The sequence below is a fragment of the Pempheris klunzingeri genome, chromosome 5 (assembly GCF_042242105.1).
Source record: "Pempheris klunzingeri isolate RE-2024b chromosome 5, fPemKlu1.hap1, whole genome shotgun sequence".
NCBI lineage: Eukaryota > Metazoa > Chordata > Actinopteri > Acropomatiformes > Pempheridae > Pempheris > Pempheris klunzingeri.
In genome coordinates this window covers 26,603,463-26,624,657 of record NC_092016.1, presented here as the reverse complement: position 1 = coordinate 26,624,657, position 21,195 = coordinate 26,603,463, and the positions used below count along the sequence as shown (strand labels likewise).

Below are 21,195 nucleotides of genomic sequence, written 5' to 3'. Positions count from 1 at the left end.
CCTTGAGTAGCCCAGTAGGAATGGGGTCTAGGAGACATGTTGACGGTTTGGATGAGGAAATTGTTGAAGCCAATTCAGGAAGATCAATTGGAGAAAAACAGTCCAAATGCAACAGCTGTTTCCATGATTCCTGAGTTTGAGGTTGAATCAGAGCCTGTTGAGAGCAGGAGGTGATGAATTGTGTCTCTAATAGTTAGAAGTTTATCATTAAAGAAGCTCATGAAGTTGTTGCTACTGAGCTCTAAAGGATCACAAGGATCAATGGAGTTCTGGCTCTTTGTCAGCCTGGCTAACATGCTGAACAGAAATCTAGGGCTGTTTCTATTTTCTTCTATCAGTGAGGATTAATAGGCGGCTCTGGTTTTACAGAGGGCCTTTCTATAGGTTTTCAGACTGTTTTGCCAGACTAAGCGTGATTTTTCTAATTGGTTGTTTTTCTAAACAATTTCAAGTTTTCGCGAATTTTGCTTAAGTTTGTGGGTCTGGGAGTTATACCAAGGAGCTTATCTCTTGTTGTATTATCTTCTTGTGTCTAAAACTTTTGCACTGTACTGTATATCTCAACAAGAAGAATTTGATGAGCATTACATGACACAGATGAACTTTCCAACACATACGTAGCAGAACAGGAGAACAGTACACATGGAGAAAAGGTAAATGTACTTAATGTTTTTTTTTATCGCTGCCTTGCGTTTGTGATAGCCTTGAGTTGTGCATAGATCTCCAAATCCTGAACTACACTACACTCAACTACACTACCACCACATATGACTAGAAATATTTACAGAATTGACAAACTAGCCGAAAACATGATCTCCATGGTGGAGGTAAGAAGTAAAACTATGGTCAAACAATACAAGAAAGATTCAAATTCAGCAGAGAAAGTGAATGAATGAACATAAGATTGGTTCCTGGATTACAGCTTTATAAGGGTGCACATACCAATGACCAAAGAGGCTCATGCTGACATGAGAAATCCAAAAATCATTTCCAAAATCTTTGAAAATTGTATATTGGCTAATACTCATTTTAAAAATAAATACATACTATAACATAAAGCATTTTAAAGGAATCTCTTAAATTTGATTATTAAATATTTTTGACCAAGATATGTACTGAGTGGGTATTTTATGAGTCAAATCAACAAAAATGTGCACACGCAAGCAACCACATTATTTTATTTTTTTATTTTTACCCCGCCCCCTCCAGAAAGATTTCAGTTTGTTTTTCAGTTGAGTTGTACAAGTTATAGGTAACATTAAAGGTGGAAAAAGTTCTGAAATGATTTATCTTGGTCTCATTTTTTTACATCACAGAAACCTGGCATTTTAACAGGGGTGTGTAGAATTTTTATATCCACTGTATAATGAGAAGTGAGAAGTTGCTTTTGATATAACAGGCAGGCTTATGAATAACACATAATCATTTTGTAGCCAAAACGTTATTTTGTGTGTTACCACAAAGCATTTTTTGCTTTTCGTGTGTCATTTCATGTTATTTATTCTCTACTGACTTACCCTGTACAGAGACACATGGTCAACATTGAGTTATATTAAATTACATAAATGTTTACTAGGTATTTGTGTTGTTATTTCATTAAAAGGTGTGAATGATCTTTTTGGAGATGTAGTCAGAGAAGTAGTCAGTAATGATGTTAATAATGTTCATACTTAAGATCACCAAAGTTAAGGTTTTTCTGTCATACAGTTGTCCACTGTTCTATCATGGAGTCACCTATTCCATGCACTAACATGTTTTCAAAGAGTGAAATGGATCATTTTAGATACAAATATGGATGAATTAGTCTGGATGACATAATTTCATCTCTCATCTTATGTTGCATACTGATTTGAGTTTTGATGATACAAATCTTGTATCTGATATCTGGTATTAAGTGATTGGCTGATTGATGGAGTGGATGACTAACTACTCAGCAGCCTTGCTGACTCACTGACTGACAGACTGACTACATTTATGAAAGCATGATTTACTGACTGGCTGACTGAGAGACTGGCTGTGTAGATGACTGGCTGAGCGGCTGATGATGGATGCTGGTTTGCTGAGAGATCTTACTATAGGACTGACAGGACTCTTCTTATTTCTGTTTGTATCTCCACCCATCCCCTTCATAGTTCTTCCACCCCTCATTCAATTACAAAACAGGATTTGTATGAAGGAATTGTCTGATAAATATTTTGCTACATATTATACAACTTCACATGTTTTCTCAAGTTCTGGTTTTTGTTTCACCCACAGTTCCTCAGGCTACAACTCTGACAGTAAGTAGGTGTTCATCCTGCCTATTCTCTCTGGCTTTCTAGGACCAGTAGCAGTGATAAGTGGTGAGGAAGACTCTGCTAGTCCCCTTCATCATGTGAACCATGGGATTATCAGCCCCTGCACGCTGGACGCCGGGCCGGATGCTGTGGTGATTGGAATGACCAGGATCCCTGTAATAGAGAACCCACAGTACTTCAGACATGGACACAACTGTAACAAACCCACCACCTGTAAGTACAGACAGTTGAGGGACCTGCACACCCGGCAGGTGTTGTAATGTGTAATATTCATGGCCCTTTTTCAGTTTTCACCATTTCTTATTATAAAGGTGCCCAATCCACTCCTTTTCAAAGGAGTATCTATGGTACAACTGATTTTTACCAGCTACTGATTTGGTAACTCATATGCATCAGTATAGAGTGTGGATTTGAAAACAAGGATGAACCAGAGGGATTTTTGTTGGATGTTTGTGCCTCATTTAAATGTTGGCTGATCCTTTTATTTTACAATTGCCCATCAAAAGTCAGCAATAACAAAGACAGTCTCTGATTTGGGCATCTATCCATCCATCTATCAATTGTCTTCCGCTTATCCTGGGTCGGGTTGCGGTGGCAGCAGGTCAAGCAGGGCACTCCAGACTTCCTTCTCCCGAGCAACGCTTTCCAGCTCCTCCTGTGGGATCCAGATGTGTCCCCAGGCCAGATGAGATATTTAATCCCTCCAGCGAGATCTGGGTCTGCCCCGGCATCTCCTCCCGGTTGGACATGCCCGGGAAAAATCCACTGCCTCCTTTCAATGTGAAGGAGCAGCGGCATTACTCCGAGCCTCTCCCTGATGTCCAAGCTCTCGTTCATTCGGTCATTACCCAGAGCTCATGACCATAGTTAAGGGTTGGAGTGTAGATCGACTGGTAAATCAAGAGCTTCACCTTCCAGCTCAGCTCCCTCTTTACCACAATGGAGCGGTACAGTGCTCGCATTATTGCTGACGCCGCACCAATCTGTCTGTCCACCTCTTGCTCCATTTTACCCTCACTCGTGAACAAGACCCTGTGATAGTGGAAAACTCCCCCACTTGAGGCAGCAACTCGCTCCCTACCCAAAGGGGGCAATTCACCGTTTTCAGGCAGAGAATCATGGCCTCAGACTTAGAGGTGCTAAAGAGCTGGTCCGCTGTTCCACTACCAGGACAGAATCTGCATTGTTCCTCTTGATTCGGACGGAGCCTCCTTTCCAGCACCCTGGAGAAAACTTTCCCAGGGAGGCTGAGTAGTGTGATACCCTGATAATTGGAGCACACCCTCCAGTCCCCTTTTTTGAAAATGGGGACCACCACCCTGGTCTTCTAATCCACAGGTACTGTCCCCGACCTCCATGCGACACTGAAGAGGCGTGTCAACCACGACAGCCCAACAATGTCCAGAGCCTTCAGCATCTCAGGGCGAATCTCATCCACCCCTGGTGCCTTACCACCGAGGGACGAGGCTTCCCCCGAGTCTTCAGACTCTGAGCCTGAGCCAAACCCCTGTCAACTATGCACGATCAGAACAGACCAGACATTAAAAAAATTCAGTGTGACTTCAAATAACTTTGTCTTTGCAGAAAAGATCAGAGAAATTTGCTACATATTAGAGAAGATTAGATGAAGATGAAGGCACAGCTAGACAGGCTGTAGCTTGTACATATTGAGGTGGTTTGTCAAAGTGTACAAATCAGCAGCTGGAGATGTATATACCTTCAACCACTTTGCACAATGAGTTAACTTTTGACTAAAATATTTGTCCCTGACACCATGAACAAAACATTTTGCTAACCCCAGAACTGCAGTGGAAATTGTTGGGTCTCTTAATTAAAGACTTTGGTCTAGACCTGCTCTTTATGGAAAGAGTCTTGAGATAACACTGCCACAACAAGTAAAGACAAAGACTCAAATGACAATAAGTGACGATGGTTCAAGAGAGTTGAGTTAATTTGAAGAGGGCGGTAACAGTCAGCTGACTTGTTCAAAGTAACAGCATTATGACAGCATATTTGTGTTATTTGGGGTGAAGTAAGAATCAACTGTTTCCAATTTTCTGCGTCCCTAATTTTACACTGTAAGTGACTCTCAGCTGGAAAACTTAAAGGCTTCACTAGTTGAATCATTAGTACATCAATGTCTCAAAAGTGGACATAAAAACTGAAGGAGAAAAGTCAACTATCACTCCCAAGCTGCATTTCAGCAAGAAACATCAAAGTGCCAAGCTTCAAATTCTGTTTAGTATGGAAAGCCAAAAGGGTCACAAGGAGTGACAATTTCCAAAGCATTTGAAGTAAATATGAACGCCACCTGGCAATTATAAACAGCGTACCAAACTCCATCAGGCATTGTATAAATACAGTCGCTGATAGACTGGTAGGCGGGCTCTCTTGTGAGACAACTGTTGACGCATTGTGTCCTTTTCGACATTCAAGTTGTACCTTGCAGACTACAGTAAGACAGCAAGGGAAAAATTTACTCACCAATGCAGTGACATCACTAAAGGTCAAAAAATGCAAGCAGGGAGATAATCAGACAAGTGGGAAAAAAGGTATTTGGTAGAGAAAATGAAGGTAAATAGTACAATTAGTACCTAGTAACTGTCAGTTGCAATGATGGATTGTTATCAAAATTTCATCAAAGTTTGCTTTCAGTTTGATACAGATAGTCTCAATAAACAAGTCGCTTGTTTAAATGTTTTTTGGAGTGATCAGCTCCAGTTTGGCTCGGCTCTGACTGGCATGTTTGTCTGTATATGTTCAGATATGTGCTAACTCCTCCTCTATAAGCATTGCCTTTGCTCAACAAAAGGTCCTGTCACCTTCTCACGGTAGCTCCACCAGCCTGTGCCTGACACTGTTTGAACTAACAGAGGCTGTCCTTCATCTGCAGTGAAATATGAGCATCTTGTCATTGTAATAAACATACAATGATCGTTTTGTTAACATTCTGCAACTTCTTTTCTCATGAGTGATAGCCTCAGTACTTCTGTAAAAGCCTACAGCGATGGGGGCTATAAGAGCGGAGGTTAGCAACCTTCTCCCTCCCCCCTAAACCACTCTTGTGATATCTCAATCTCTCTCTCTCTCTTCTCTCTCTCTCCCTGTCTCTCTCTTTGGAGGCCAGGAGTCACTCCACCCTCTCTGTGTCTCTATTGAACACAGTTTTTCTGCCACAGTGGCAGAGTGAATCGCCTCTTGCCTTAACAGCCACATAAATCTCAGCAAATCCCCAGAGAAACAATAGCAATGCACACACACACACACTACTGATGTAGTTGCCATTGGCGATGCTGATCCATCACAAGAGTCACCTTGTGTGATTATCCCTAGCTATATATTTCCACTGGTGTGTGTGTGTGTGTGTGTGTGTGTGTGTGTGTGTGTGTGTGTGTGTATTTCTTCCTCTGTCGTGCCTGTCATCATAAACCCATCATCATCTTTATCATGTGAGGTCATACACAGCTCACTTGTGCCCACCCATGAATACACACACAAGCACACACACACACACACACTATGTTATTTGTTGTTTGTATTTCTTCCTATAGAGGATGTCATCTCCACGTCAGATCTTGTCAATCCTGAGATCCTGCCACTCTGTTTCCGACCAAAGCTTCACTGGACAACTGCTAACAGTTGAAATAAAGATGGAGGCTATGCTGTTGGAAGGTCATGAGTGTGTGAACCGAACAGAGCTTATCCAAAGATACACAACTTATTCAGCTAAGATTTTCTGCGGCTAGTCAGAAAGACAACTTAACTTTAGCGTATTGTAACTTTAGCATAACTCTTGAACAGCACTCACTGAGCTCAGAAATATAGCTGCACTACAGGTCACAGGATAACAGGTTTTATTGCATGTAAATGTTTTATGAGTCTGATGTGAGCCAACAAAGACTCACCACATTTAGGGTTAGTCAGAAAATAGACACAATACAGCAAAGTGGGGGGTCACACCTCTGACCCCATGGTTACTTGTCACTAACTTCATACAATTTCCATTTCAAACCTACCTTTGATTAGCACAGTATTGGAGAAAGCTTTGGATTAAATTCAGTAAAATATTTACATTACAATAATAACTACACAGCTATGCTGTTAGCATTCCCCCATGGAGATTTGTCACACTGTTTCTTCTATTAGCATGTGAATAAAATAATGCCCATTTGTTAATTATGTGCTTATAGTGCGTTAAAATCACAACTTCAAGTAAAGTATTGTTGAAACAATTGAAAGTTCTCTTTCTAGTGCAGTTCAGCTGCTGTCCTCGCCTTCCTCAGAGCTACTATAGTACCTATATGTATGCTGCTGGATGATGTGAGTCCCAGAGCTCATTATGGTCTCGCTAATTGCAACCCAGTGGCGGAACGGTCAACTCATTCAGCTCACCCGTGTGTGTGTGTGTGTGTGGGGGGGGGGGGGGGGGGTCGCTTGTATGGCTTTGCTGCTGTACATGTACTGTATATACCTACTTTTGTGAGTGGTTTTGTGTGTATTTTGCAGTATGTGTACGAGTGTGTGTGTGTCCAGCCCCCTCTGTCTGAAAGCCATTCAGCCGTGCACACAGCACTGCCAGCTACAACACAATACAAGTAGTACAAGCTTAAGCTGGGAAGACTTTTCTAGACTGTGAGAAGTTAGAGGTCACAGCACAAAATCTTTTAGCTAGGACTGATAGCTGTTTCATGCACACTGTGATGAGTCTGAGCAAATTCCACTGATAGAGACTCCCTCAACTGTTTTACAGAATCCTAATGACTACTGTGACCCCTGACCCTTCATCTAGTGCCACCACAAGGCAGCATTAGTTGTACACAAGAAAAATCTAAATCTAATCAGGCCATTAAATGTACTGACCATGATCATGCTTTCCAGAGGATGAACCCGCCTTTCTGTACACTGCTTGAGCTTTCCTCCAGAGACAAAATGTTCACTGGACGGACACAATATCATAATGGAATCTATTGAATGAATTGGTTGGGCCCCATTACAGTTGAGGTTCTAGTACACCATATGGTCTGTTTTTCAACAGAATTTGACAGACAGATCTTCTTCCACCGAAATGGAGGTGACAAAATGCCGCACAGGGACACTCAGCGTAACCGCCATGTCCACCGGCTGTGCCAGGATAGACATTCCCAAAATAGTGTAAATAACATAATGCAAAGTATGTTCGTCTCCATAGCGATCTTTGATGAGGCTACACTAGCCTCATTGACCGTGTGTGTGTGTGTGTGTGTATGTCTGCTGACAGGTGACCGGCCCCACATTAACCCTGGCTATTTGTAACTGCACTAATTAGTCTGCATGGCACAGACACACACACACACACACACACACTCCTTTGTACTCAGAGGACTCCCCTACAATCTCTCTCTCACACACATACACACTGATGTGAAGATACTCTACATGTTCAAGCAACCTACCTTACTGAGACAGACAGACAGGCAGGCAGGCAGGCAGACAGACAGACACATTCGCACACAGAGCGACAATCACACTCTCTCTCTCTCTCTCTCTGGTTAATATCCACTCATTTGTGCACCTCCGTTCATACATGAAACAACAACCCAGCTCCTCAGTGCTTTCCCTTTGCAGGATTGAGGGTGGCGCAGTAAGGTGAACACACAGTCTTTGATATGAGATATCATGGTGTAATGTGAGCTTCTGAAGACATGTATGATTTAAGTACTTTATTGTTGTTAATGGAACATGTGTCTACTATGAACAAAGCTAACTCTGTGCCTCTGTGTCTGTGTCTCTCAGATGTTCAACATATTAAACGGAGGGACATTATTTTGAAGAGAGAGCTCGGAGAGGGAGCTTTCGGCAAGGTCTTCCTGGCTGAATGTTACAACCTGAGCCCCACCAAGGACAAGATGCTGGTTGCTGTGAAGGTAAGAGATAGAAGCAGTGTATATGTGTGTGTGTGTTTATGTGTGTGCCATTCTGAGGAGCAGAAATGCATTCAGCTGATGGAACAAGTGTGTTCCAGCTGAACAGTCAGAGAGAACTGCTGACAAGCTGTTTGATCGCTCTCACACACATGAACGCATGGCTGCTTTGCATTTTTGTGAAGTTAAAGACTCCACAATTAAATTATGTACAATTGTTTTCATGAACACTGTCTCCGGGATCTATGAAGTGAGTGGACCTGTAATGGCCTGTGTTGTGTTGTCTTGATGATGCGTCACTGAATTTGACCTGATTTTGAATTTTATATACGACAAAGGAAACTGATTTGAAGAACACTCACTTCAACCCACAGCACAAATTAGCCATTAATCAACTAATATCTCCTCACACCAACTGACACAAAATGACACCACCCCCCAGAAATAAAACTATCACATCTGCTCAGTCAGAGCTCTCGAACACCAACATCATGCTCATGCAGCTTGCCCACACTCTATCACAGCCCCCATGGCATAGTATAAAAGTGTTCAAAGTAAAGGCCCACAGGCCACGTGCAGCCTGACACTTTCATTCATATGGCCTGAGAGTTACTTTAAAATTAAAATTATAGTTGGCCCACTGACTATCTGTTCTATTGAAAAAATTTGAAAAAATGTGTTTTTTCATCTGTTATTCCACCGAACAGAAAATGCTGCAGAAGGCATACCTTCCCTGGACAGACCCAATACCACAGTTCAAGTGTTCAACAGTGTTATCTCAAAACGCTTTACATAAAGAGCAGGTCTAGACCAAACTCTTTAATTAAGAGAGAGACCCAGAATTCAGGAATTCAACATTAAGGATTCAAGAGAGAGCAACTATAGTACTGACAATAGGAATATAACTAATAATTAGCAATATGGTTACAATGACAATAGTTAATATCTGAATAATAATAACAGGACTAATATCAGTAAAAAGTGTCGAAGATAACTCCCAGAATCCTCCCAGTGGAGGCCAGAGTAATGCCATCCAGTGTAGCTATATTGTAAGAAAAGGTGTCTCTAAGGTGTTTGGGGCAAAGCACAATAACTTCAGTTATTAGCAGCAGAAAATTGCTGCTCATCCAGGACTTTATGTCCTTAAGGCAGACTTGGAGTTTACTCAACTGATTGGATCATCTGGCTTTATTGATAAGTATAATTATCATCTGCACAACAGTGGAAATTAATGAAGTGTTTCCTGATAATATTACCCAGAGGAAGCATATATAAAGTAAATAGTATCAGTCCAAGCACTGAACCTTGTGGAACTCCATGTCTAACTTTAGTGTGGACAGAGGACTCACTGTTAACGTGTACAAACTGAAATTGATCCATTAAATAGGACTTAAACCAGCTTAATGTGGTTCCTTTTATGCCAATGAAGTTGGGTAAAGGTCTATAGTTGGCTAATACACCTGAATCAAGAGTGGGATTTTTCAGAAGAGGTTTAATTACTGCTACTTTAAAGGACTGTGGTACGTAGCCTGTTAGTAAAGACCGATTGATCATATCCAGTAAGGACGTGTTAATTAAGGGCAGGACTTCCTTAAGTAGCCCAGTAGGAATGGGGTCTAGGAGACAAGTTGATGGATTGGATGAGGAGATTATTGAAGCCAATTCAGGAAGATCAACTGGAGAAAAACAGTCCAAATGCACATTAAGTCCAACAGCTGTTTCCATGATTCCTGAGTTTGAGGTTGAATCAGAGCCTGTTGAGGGCAGGAGGTGATGAATTGTGTCTCTAATAGTTAGAATTTTATCATTAAAGAAGCTCATGAAGTCGTTGCTACTGAGCTCTAAAGGATCACAAGGATCAGTGGAGTTCTGGCTCTTTGTCAGCCTGGCTAACGTGCTGAACAGGAATCTAGGGCTGTTTTTATTTTCTTCTATCAGTGAGGAGTAATAGGCGGCTCTGGCATTACAGAGGGCCTTTCTATAGGTTTTCAGACTGTTTTGCCAGATTAAGCGGGATTCTTCTAATTTGGTTGCACACCATGTCCTTTCAAGTTTTCATGAATTTTGCGTTTGCAGGTCTGGGAATTATACCAAGGAGTTTGTCTCAAGATCAAAGGCTAACAGCATTAGGTTGAAAAGCAATGTTTTGCTGCCCTCTTTGGTTGAAAGCTTCAGAAATGTACACGTGTAACACCCAGCAGTGATGTCACAGGTACCTGGAGTAAGGACAGCAAGGCCTCAGCAAGGTGTTTAAGTATTTGTGTACTTGAAACAGAATTGCCTGTGAGAGTGGGCCTTTTACCCAGCAGACATTTGGTCTTATCGTAGTTGGAAAAGCACGAAAGTAACTAACAACATTAATGAGTGCTCTCTTCAATTCTTTTCTATTCATTTACACCTGGTATTAAAATGCATTGTGAGTCCAGACACGTTATCCATATAAATGATCCAATCCTGCCGTGGCATTTACACCCTGTATTTTTAATGTGTTTTCGTTTTCCTTATTGAGATTAGATCTCTGTCCTCCTGGAGTCGAGGAGGCCTGCTGATCTGAAGAATGTAAAACCTTTTTACTTTGCCATCCATTTGTTCATTGAAAGCAGACTTCAGACATTTGAGGAACTTCTGTAGACATTTCTGACAGCCAGTGAAGAGCCCTCTCCTCCACTCTGTGACCAGTTAAAGAACACGTTCCCCACACCCTGTCATTGCTGCTGCTGCTTCCAAGGGTCTCAGCACGTGGGCTGGTCCAGGTTTTGGCTGAACTTTGGAAAGTGAAATGGTATGGGGTAGACAGAGACAGAGGAGTTTACACCTACCTAGGATCCAAACACCATCCATGCTAGACCAGCTCCAGATGCAAGTCTGATCACCTTGCCATCACAAAGTATTTACTCTTTACATTAACACGTTTCCTTATCAGGATAACATGGGAGGCACATGTACAGATCTCATTTTAATAACAGGTGTAAACAGGCCAGCATAAACCACATACCAGGAGCTTGAACTGAAGCAGCCAAACAGTTTAAGACATCATTCATTTGTCAACAGGTCTTCTTCCATGAAGCAGACCTGTTGACAGGTTATAACGACCACACCTGCGAGGCACCTGTGCTGATATGATTGGATGTTACTAATTAGCTGATAGCCAAACAGCTGGTGAATGAGCCAGCGATAGTGGAATATGAACAAACAGCTGATGCTAATCAGCTAATTGTAGTACAACTGCTATGTTCATTCGTAGAAACTGAAAAAAGTAAATTACTAAGCGTCAGAGTAATACATCCATTTTATTTAGAATTAGTACAAATCATAAAGTTCTGTGTTGGAAACCTTCAAACAAATTATATAGAAATTAAAAGGCAGACAAAATATAGCATTACGCAAAAAAGCAGGGGGTGGCATAATTGTTCTTAAAGGGGTACACCACGATTTGTTTTACATTTCAATCTAAATTCACCAGTCATGTGGAACTACGCAGCCTCTAAAAACTGTTGTATAATGACTCTGTAGGAACTTTGTCAACTCTGAGAAAATGATTCAGGTGATGTCCCTGACATAATCTCAGATTTTTAAAGACATAGGATTTAACTAGGCAGGGAGGGTCTAATGTTGTGCTCATGTCATATTGTTTAGGACATAATTATGAGCAAACAAATTGTCCCATCAGCCTCTGTACAGTACAGCTAACGTACGGCTATTATGGCATGGATTCCTCACCTTTAGCAGCATTGCACTAGCACTAGATTTTGTTTTATAACCAGTCCTATCTGAGACACACAGCACAAACACACACTGTCTCTTGTTTACATTCATTGTATACGCTAGGATCCGTTTTCATCAAAGATGTGTTGTGTGTTGGGTATTGCAGGACAGGGTTCGAGGCTCTGTGTGTATGAGATATATATAAACCTCTCCTTACTGTGGCTTGCCTTGATAAGGTTTGTGGATGTTTTACATCTTGATGATTTTGGTAAAAGTTCTGTGTAAAAAAAGTTTCGGTAAAAGTCAGTTTAAGCTTCAAGTTGCCAAGTGCAGATGCTGTAGAGAGCATGAGGGTGAAAAACAGTGTTATTGAGCATAATCCAAGATTTTTGCAAAAGCAGCTGATGATATTGTTCATGCCTGGTGATAGGATCGATAGAACAGAGTCTACTATGGGATATATACCATGATAAAGTACATTTAGTGGAAATTCAAGTGAGTAATGAAAAATGGAGGTTTGTTCTTGACCTTGGGAACCCAGTGCGTGACAAACTAGCCTTTAGCTGCATCTGTGTATTCTGAAAGTGGGCGAGCAAGCATGGTATTCATCAACCTAGTCCCAGACATTGGTGAAATACTCACAAGATTAAATCTACTTATTTGTGTTTGTGGATCGAAATTTCAATTTTTTTTTGTCCCTGAGCACGACTTTCAAACCAATGTATTTCTATAGGATTATCTTTTCATGTCTAAATCACGTCTTTTTCCTGTCAGTAGGACTTCTGTAGGACCTGAGAGCACAGAAGCTGTGCTGTTATTTATCATTTTCTATTCGTTTTTTAATATAACCGCTACATTACTCAACATTTAACCACCACATTTTATACTTGTTTTCCTCTTGTTTTTTTGTCAGTCCACATCAGTCTGCGGCAGTCTGGAGGGTGTTAGATAAGTCAACAATGTGAGCGATTAATGCTATGACAGTCCATTTTAATTTATCTCTCCTTCCATCTCGGAAAATCATGTTTTTTGTCAGAAGTAGTTCAACTGTGTCTATGGAGGTAAAGATGCTCCACTTTTCCTCACTGTCAAACATTTCTCAACATAAAAACATGACCTTGACAGCTGAACAATACGGCGGACTACCGTTAAGGCCATCAGTTTGAATTATTTCTTCCTTGATTCTATAAACAGTCAAGTTTTGTTGTCTGTTTTTCATAGAGGAAGTACAGTCACGATCAATGAGCCACATCAACCGTTGCTATGGAGACGAACACTTATTATTAATATGATACTATTACATCATTTAGATTACTGGATTATCATGGATCATTTAGAGGCAGTGTTATTCACTCAGTTCAGTATTTACAACTTCCAATTCTAGGACAAAAACTGTGCCACTGTGGCCTAATACCTGATGCTTGCTCATGTGGGCTTTCTTGAATCGTTGGGTCTCTCTCTTAATGACAGAGTTTGGTCTAGACCTGCTCTTTATGGAAAGTGTGTTGAGATAACATTTGTTATGAATTGGCGCTATATAAATAAAGATGCAGGTTGCAAATAGGGTCAGGGACACATAGTATACTGAATATATCAAATATCTAGTACATCTGAACTAGTAATAACACTACATCTAGATGGTCTATGATGAGAAAAAATACAGTTGTTGGACATGTCAGATATTTAAGCTAGTATTCTAGAAAATTAGGTTTTGGGTTGACAGTTCTCACAGTTTAGAAACTAGGCTCATGGGAAATGATGTCACTTCCACTATGAAAAACACACAACAAAACTTGATTGTTTTTAGAATCGAGGAGGAAATAATTCAAACTAATGGCCTTAATGGTAGTCCACTGTACGGTTGAGCTGTCAAGGACACTGTTGTGTTTTTATGTTGAGAGATGTTTAACAGGACGCAGTGACAGTGTCTTCGTCTCCATAAGAAGGATGACCGTGCTTGACAGGAGTAACTTGTCAAGCACTTTGAACAGGACTTTAGGGCTGCGCATACTAGAAGAAATAAGGTTGGTGAAATAGGTGGCTCTTGCGTCCTTAAACATGTTTCTAACTTCCAAATTTGCCAGCACATGATTTCAGCAGCGTGTGACACGTAGTAACTGTAATCAGGCAGCGATCTCGCTCTCTCTCTCTCTCTCTCCAAAAATGGCAACATTTAATCCTCCAAAAGCATGATGGGAACCACGTGTGAATATCTCAAAGGGTTAATCAGTCACTTTTTAAATGATCTCAACCCTCCATGTTTGAGAAAGCATTTTTGAATGACCTGGATGACAGATATATGCTGATGACACCTCCTAATGTGATTTTGAATGGAATCTGTCTGCATCTGTTTATGTCTTAGAAAAACATAATTAACTATTTCCAAAGGCTCGCTCAATTTGTCCTACAATAATTGCACCACATAATAATAAAAGTTTGTTTCTATAAGAGGCCCTGGGTTAGCATTACCAACATGAAAGTACATTATAGAAGACAGTGAGGAGGTAGTTCAACATATCAATATCATCAGACCTCTCAGTAGTAACAAGGACCGAAATGAGGGAAAACAGGAGCTCCGAGACAGAAAGAGGGAGATAAACCAGAAAGGTAACCATGGTATCAGATCTGCTATTAAAGCTATTAATAGTAGTCTGAGCGTTTCAACCCATTTTTGTCATTCACTGGAGAAGAATATGTTTGCTGTCCTGTATTTTTCTAACACTACTCTGATCCTGGACATTCATCTTATGTTTTGAAGCAGATCAAACTGTAGTGGTAATGAGGAGGATAACTAAGGAGGAAAAGAAATGAAGGGTATGAATACAAGTGGAGGGAGACAGGAGAAAATGAAGGACAACAAGGCACCACTATACACCTTTGCGTTTTCCCTCTGGTGCCAGTCCTGTCCTGTATATACTATGTACTGCCATTAAAGTACACCCCATTTAATACATATAAAACATGTATAAAGGTAGGATGGTCGAGAAGGTTATTAGAAGGCCAGTTCCACACCAAGATCACAGGACCACACCTGAGCCCCTTCAGTACCAATACATACATATGTGCCCACATCACACTGAACCATACGCCCCCAGTCTGAACACTATCCAATGAGCAACAACACTAAAGCCACTGGGTGCTAATTGTGTTGCTCAGGAGTGCCTCGGTGACTGAAAACAAGGGACGGGCATTAGCTGCTTTTTTAAAATGCCACGTCTCTTATATTTGAGCCCAGATTATGGTGTTCCCTCTTTGGTCCTGAGTATTTAGTAATGGTCTGGAATTGTAAAATTTACATTTATCAAATGTCAATGAATGAAATTCTCAAATGTCAGAACACTTACAGCACAACTCCCATATATTAATACACGTATATAAGTTTTTTCTATGTGCGTGTATCCAGACGTGATTTAAGACAAATCTGTTTATAGTCCGTCTTTGTTTTACTGGCTACATGTAAATCAGGGCCGACCCTCCTCCAGTCCAACTGACAAAACACCAGAGGAAGAACTTGACATAGCTGAATCATATTTATGAACCAAAAGTAAGCCAAATAAATGATTTTTTATCATTCACACCACTCCCTCACCCATACAGATCATTCAGTGGATACATGTTTTTTTTACCTTTACATTTTCCATTATAACATCATTGCCCTCTACTGCTGTAGTTTGACCTGGCAGCAAAATGTTGTTCAGATGGTTTTACACCTTACTTTTGTGACGCCAGACAGATATCTCGTGCAACCAACATGAATGCTGTACATCCAGTGGATGTACATGTGTACACCCAGGTAGTTGTGCAATCTAGCTGTCTGCTGTGTCACATGTGTGCACTCATAAGAACAGGGCATGCTCAAACACGACCACATGAAGCTCCATGTGATGTGATGAGTGGAACAGGGTCCAGAGTTTTCAATTTGTCTCAATGTATCATTGTTCAGGCTGCTGTTTGTTGTCTTAGTTGCAGTTTTAGCGTGGCCCAAAAGAAAAAGACAGAGAACTATTATTCCTTAGGAGTTGAGCAAAAGTCAACTGGACTTTTTGAAGGTACTTGAAGACGTTTCGCCTCCCATCCAAGAGGCTTCTTCATTTCTAACTGACTGGTGAGGAGGTCAGGCATATAAACACTGTTAGGGTCGTTAGGCCCTGGGCAGGTCCTATGTGGGTCGCTACCCGGTCGTCATGTGAGTCGTTAAGTCGCATGAGTCATGGTGTGAATGGGTGTTGAGTCATCCCTGTGTAACAATGGTTCGTTAACACACCAGGCTATCATGTGAGTCGTTAGGGTCACATAATTCAACGTGTGAATGGATGTTGCTCAGGGCAGCATTGTATGTGGCCGATAGATGGTGTCATAGGCCACCTCCTCTGTTTAGCGAAGGTCGCTCCAGTTTGACAAAGATGGCTTCTGTGACTCCTCTTTCAAACCATTTGTCTTCTCCAACAAATGGTTCGAAAGAGCAGTCAAACCAGAGCGTCCTTCGCTAAACAGAGGTGACCTACGACACCATCTATTGGCCACATATAATGCTGTCCTGAGCACCCTCCCCAGGCAGCTCAAGCCCATTCACACCATGACTCATGCGACTTAACGACCCCCATAGGACCCGCCCAGGGCCCAACGACTCTAACAGTGTTTATATGCCTGACCTCCCTACCCGTCAGTTAGAAGCGAAGAAGCCTCTTGGATGCGAGGCAAAACGTCTTCAAGTACCTTCAATAAGTCCAGTTGACTTTTGCTCAACTCCTAAGGAATGACTATGACCTGGATGACTGAGAATCTTCACAGACAGAACTATTAGTGCTTCAATAATAAACCAGTTTCCATTTTTACTGCAGATGTGCTGCTACTGTTGGGATCAAAGTGAGAGAACTGGAATGTAAAAATACAGATACACAAGGGAGGGATGTTTCCATAGCTACTGCAAATGTAGCCCATGATTTGGTCATGTCATCCACTACAACATGCTCTCTCTTTGCCTCAGACTCTGAAGGACCCCACTCTCGCAGCCAGGAAGGATTTCCAGCGTGAGGCTGAGTTGCTGACCAACCTCCAGCACGAGCACATTGTGAAGTTCTACGGAGTCTGTGTGGACGGAGACCCTCTCATCATGGTCTTTGAGTACATGAAGCATGGCGATCTCAACAAGTTTCTCAGGTGATTTCAACAGACAAACATCAGGTGGCGGGGGAGGTGTGGTGTGAGTTAATCTCCTGTCAGCGTCAACAGGGACAGCCTGTTGTCACCAGAGGCCGTGGACTTTGAGAGTAGAAAGTGCCACCATCCAAAGCAATCTAGTTTTTCTCCTGTCCCTATACAAAATTTCATGCATGAAATTTTCCATTTCCATTGTGAAAACCAAGGTTTGCCCAATTGTTATGTACCTTGCACATACACTACCAGTCAAAAATTCTGTGAACTGTGACCTTCTCTGTCACAGTTCTGAAGACTCAAACATAGAATCACCAGACACAGGCTGGAGCAAGGCAACACAATGGCTTTACTAAAGGGTAATGGAAGAGAATAGTACAGTCAGTTGTAGAAGTCAAAAACCATAAATCCAGGCAACCATGCAGAGGTTCAAGATGTCAGGTAGAGAAAAAAGTTAGAGATCAGGCTCAGGGTAGAAATCCAGATGATCAAACAAACAGACAGACAGGATACGAAGCAGGTAGAGAGGAAGAGACACAGACAGAAAGAGTTAGATATCACTGCCTGACTACAATTACGTGTCCCGCATTGCTTATCTTTACTGAAATCATTGTACTGACAAATTTAGAAGTTTGTAAAAGTTAGAAAACCAGACTTGCGGTGCGCAGAGCACATTTTGCTTGAACTGAGTCTCTGATTGGTGACTACTGCCCGCTGTGGCAGCAGAACTAGAAGCTGCTGCTCCAATATAAAGCTGCTGTGAGCACTGAAGGAACAGCGTCAGCGTTCCGTCTTACATGGTCTTGGCTTCCAAATCCTATCCTGAACCCCATCATATCGATGGGAAGATAATTCTTCGGTCTAAAATGAGTGGCACAAATGATCGTGTTTTTCATAACGGATGAAGCAGTGAAACTCTTCACCTTCACTAAACGCACCCAGACACCACAGCCAGCAGTTTTCCTGTTCCTGCTAGGAAAACTTTGCTTTGTGCGACTTGCACAAACACAATAATTTACCATGATAATATTACGGTACAAGGCAATACTGAAAACACACCAACTCAGTGTAACAGACCACCTCTTACAACCGCACACTGAACTGCAGCAGAGGTCAGCAACTCCCTTATGTTACATTATATGACACATTGCTGAAAAAAAGATGCACCTCCTCTGAGTTTCTGCGCTTATGTCTTGTAAAACATATTAAAGCCTGCATTACCAAAAGCCTCTAATTTGGACTGATCAGACCACAGTACTGATTTCCACTGGTCTAATGTCCATTCCTTGTGTTTCTTGGCCCAAGCAGCGCTCTCCTCCTTGTTCTTCCTCAGTAGTTTGACCATGAAGGTCTGATTCATACAGTCTCCTCTGAACAGCTGATGTTGATCTCTGTGAAGCATTTATGTGGCTGTTATCTGAGGGTCTGGTAAATCTGATGAATTTATCCTCTGCAGCAGAGCTAACTCTTGGTTTTCCTTTCCTGGGGGGTCCTCATGAGAGCAAGTTTCATTGTAACATTTGATGTTTTAGTGACTGTACTTGAGGAAACATTCAAAGTTCTTCAAATTTTCCAGACTGACTGACCTTCAGGTCTTAAAGTAATGATGGACTGTTTCTCTTTACTTACTTCAGTGGTTCTTACCATAATATGGATTAGACCAGTAGTGAAATAGGACTGTTCTCTGTATAGAACTCTACCTCTGCACAACACAACTGATGGTCTCAAACACAATAAGAAGGCAAGATATTCTACAAATCAACTCTTGACAAGGCACACGTGTTAATTGAAAACCATCCAGGTGACGACCTCATGAAGCTGACGGAGAGAATTGAGAGAACTTTCTTTGTATACCAGAGTTTGTGTTGTGCTTTGACAGACAAAGCAAAACAGGATACAAGAACACCAGAGAGGCGCACAGTGAGGCCAAACAAAAGCAAGGATTACAATGAATTTAGAACAAGAGTAAATTAGGAAAAGACAGAGGCAGGAGAGAGTGGATTTACCTCTGTGTAATAATTTGTAATAATAATTTTTAATACATCTTTTTTTTTTATTCATACTTTTATATATTTATATTTTACTTTGTGTTTGAAGTGTATTCTTATTCTTTTGGAGCTGTGTGTAACAAAAAGCAATTTCCCCCTGGGGATTATTAAAGTAATTCTGATTCTGATTCTGAGAGAGCTGGAAGACATTAGAACATTAAAATGTGCAAATATAAATACCTACATGTAAAAATAAGAACAATAATAAAAGCAATAAAGACTAAAATGAAAAATAAAAAAATGAATGGCTCATCTGGGGTCAACATTTCTTCAATGTAGCTTTAAGCATGTTCAGTAAAAAAAAAAGTGATTTGTAAGGTATATAGACTTATATAGAGTATGAAAGCATTGGTTTGATTTTGGTAATGGAGCTTTTTTTTTTGGAGAAAACAGGACTGGACAATTTTATTGATTTGTAGTTGGAAGCTTAGATCAGATTCGAATAGTAAAGAATAGAAAGTTTGTCATTTTCAATCAAACCGGTGGGGTTTGGAGGACTGAACAATAAGATTTGAGTTGTTAAGATGGAGAAAGTTATGAGCTATCCAACAGTTGACATTGCTGAGACACTAACAAACACTAACAGCAGCAAGGCTTTTTCTATCGCCAGGCCTCATGGGAAGGTACACTGCGTGCAAACTTTATTTACTATATTTTATTAGGCAAGTTGTATTCCTGAGGATTCATTTTATTTTTGAAGAGATACAGTGCTCTCAGTCAATCCAAAATGTTAATAAACCTCAAACCTGAGTATTTAACAAAAAAGTGAGTTTTTGCTTCCTCAGGAGAATATCTATGTGTGCACAATTATCAGGCAACCATTAGTGTGCAGAATCATTATGCAACTAAATGAAAAACTAAAAATTTCCCCAGCTCACTTGCTTATTTTCATTTATTAGAATAAGAATAATAAATAAACAACCCGAAATGTACAAATAAAGACTTCTGACATTTCAACAAATATTCAGTGACCAGTATAACCACCCTTCTTTTCAATCACTGTCATGAGTCTTCCATCCATGGAGTCCGTTAGTTTCTTCATCTGTTGATGATCAACTTTTCATGCAGCACCAACCACAGCCTCCCAAATGCTGTTCAAAGAGGTGTATTGTCTTCCCTCACTTTAAATCTCACGTTTAAGAAGGGCCCATAAGTTCTCAATAGGGTTTAGGTCAGGTGAGGAAGGGGGCCATGTCATTATTTACTTCATCTTTAAAGCCTTTGCTGACTAGCCACACAGTGGCTTATGAGTCTTGTTGAGTGGTGGACGTGTTTCAGCCTTCCTTAGCTGGGCCATGTCTCAGAGCACCCAACACCTTGTCCTTCTGGACACTCCAGGCAGGTTGATTTCTGGAATATGGCAGCACTGGAGGTTAATGGGTTCCTGGTAGCTTCACGTTTAATTCTTCTCAAGTCTTTAATAATAATTATAGTAATATAATAATTATGCACACCTTGATATATGGTGTTGATCACTTTAGGCCACACCCTCCCTCATTACATATATACACATCACCTGATAATGCTTAAATCCAATTAGCATTCAAGTTTATATAGGTTGGAGTTGGAACATATGCATGAAAATGATGATAAGGTCAAAATACAGTGTATATCTATGTGTTGTCTGCATAGCAATGAAATAAGACATTATGATGTTGGATGATTCAACCAACTGGGAGCATGTAGATGGAAAATGAAATTAGACCTAGAATTGAGCCTTGCAGTACACCGCAGGTAATACATGTTTTAGAAGAAGAGTACTTACCTATTGTGACCAAGTAGGTTCTGTTTAAGAGGTAAGAATAAAACCAACTAAGTGCAGTGTCCTTGATACTAACCCAGGATTTAAGACATTCAAATAAAATGGTATGACCTACTGTGCCAAAGGCTGCACTTGAATCTAAAAGAATTAAATTGCGCTCTTGCCCCTGTCAGCGGCTAAAAGAAGACCATTGGTTACCTTGACAGTTTCTGTGCTGGCTAAAGCTCTAAAACCTGATTGAAATTTTTCAAATACACTGTTGCCCATAAAGTTGGAATAATTGTTCAATACCCCCAATTTTGATAAAGCCTGAATCCACAGTTTGCAAA

At 40.9% G+C, this 21,195-nt stretch overlaps 1 protein-coding gene across 1 annotated transcript in view; it reads left to right on the top strand.

The window, feature by feature from the left end:
• The window catches only part of LOC139201027 (NT-3 growth factor receptor-like), a 141,241-nt gene that overhangs the window by 102,378 nt on the left and 17,668 nt on the right, over window positions 1–21,195 (top strand). Inside the window, exons 11-13 of the mRNA XM_070830234.1 lie at window positions 2,322–2,510; window positions 8,070–8,200; window positions 16,890–17,062. Coding sequence (XP_070686335.1) covers window positions 2,322–2,510; window positions 8,070–8,200; window positions 16,890–17,062 — 493 coding nt within the window. The remainder of the gene's footprint in view (window positions 1–2,321; window positions 2,511–8,069; window positions 8,201–16,889; window positions 17,063–21,195) is intronic.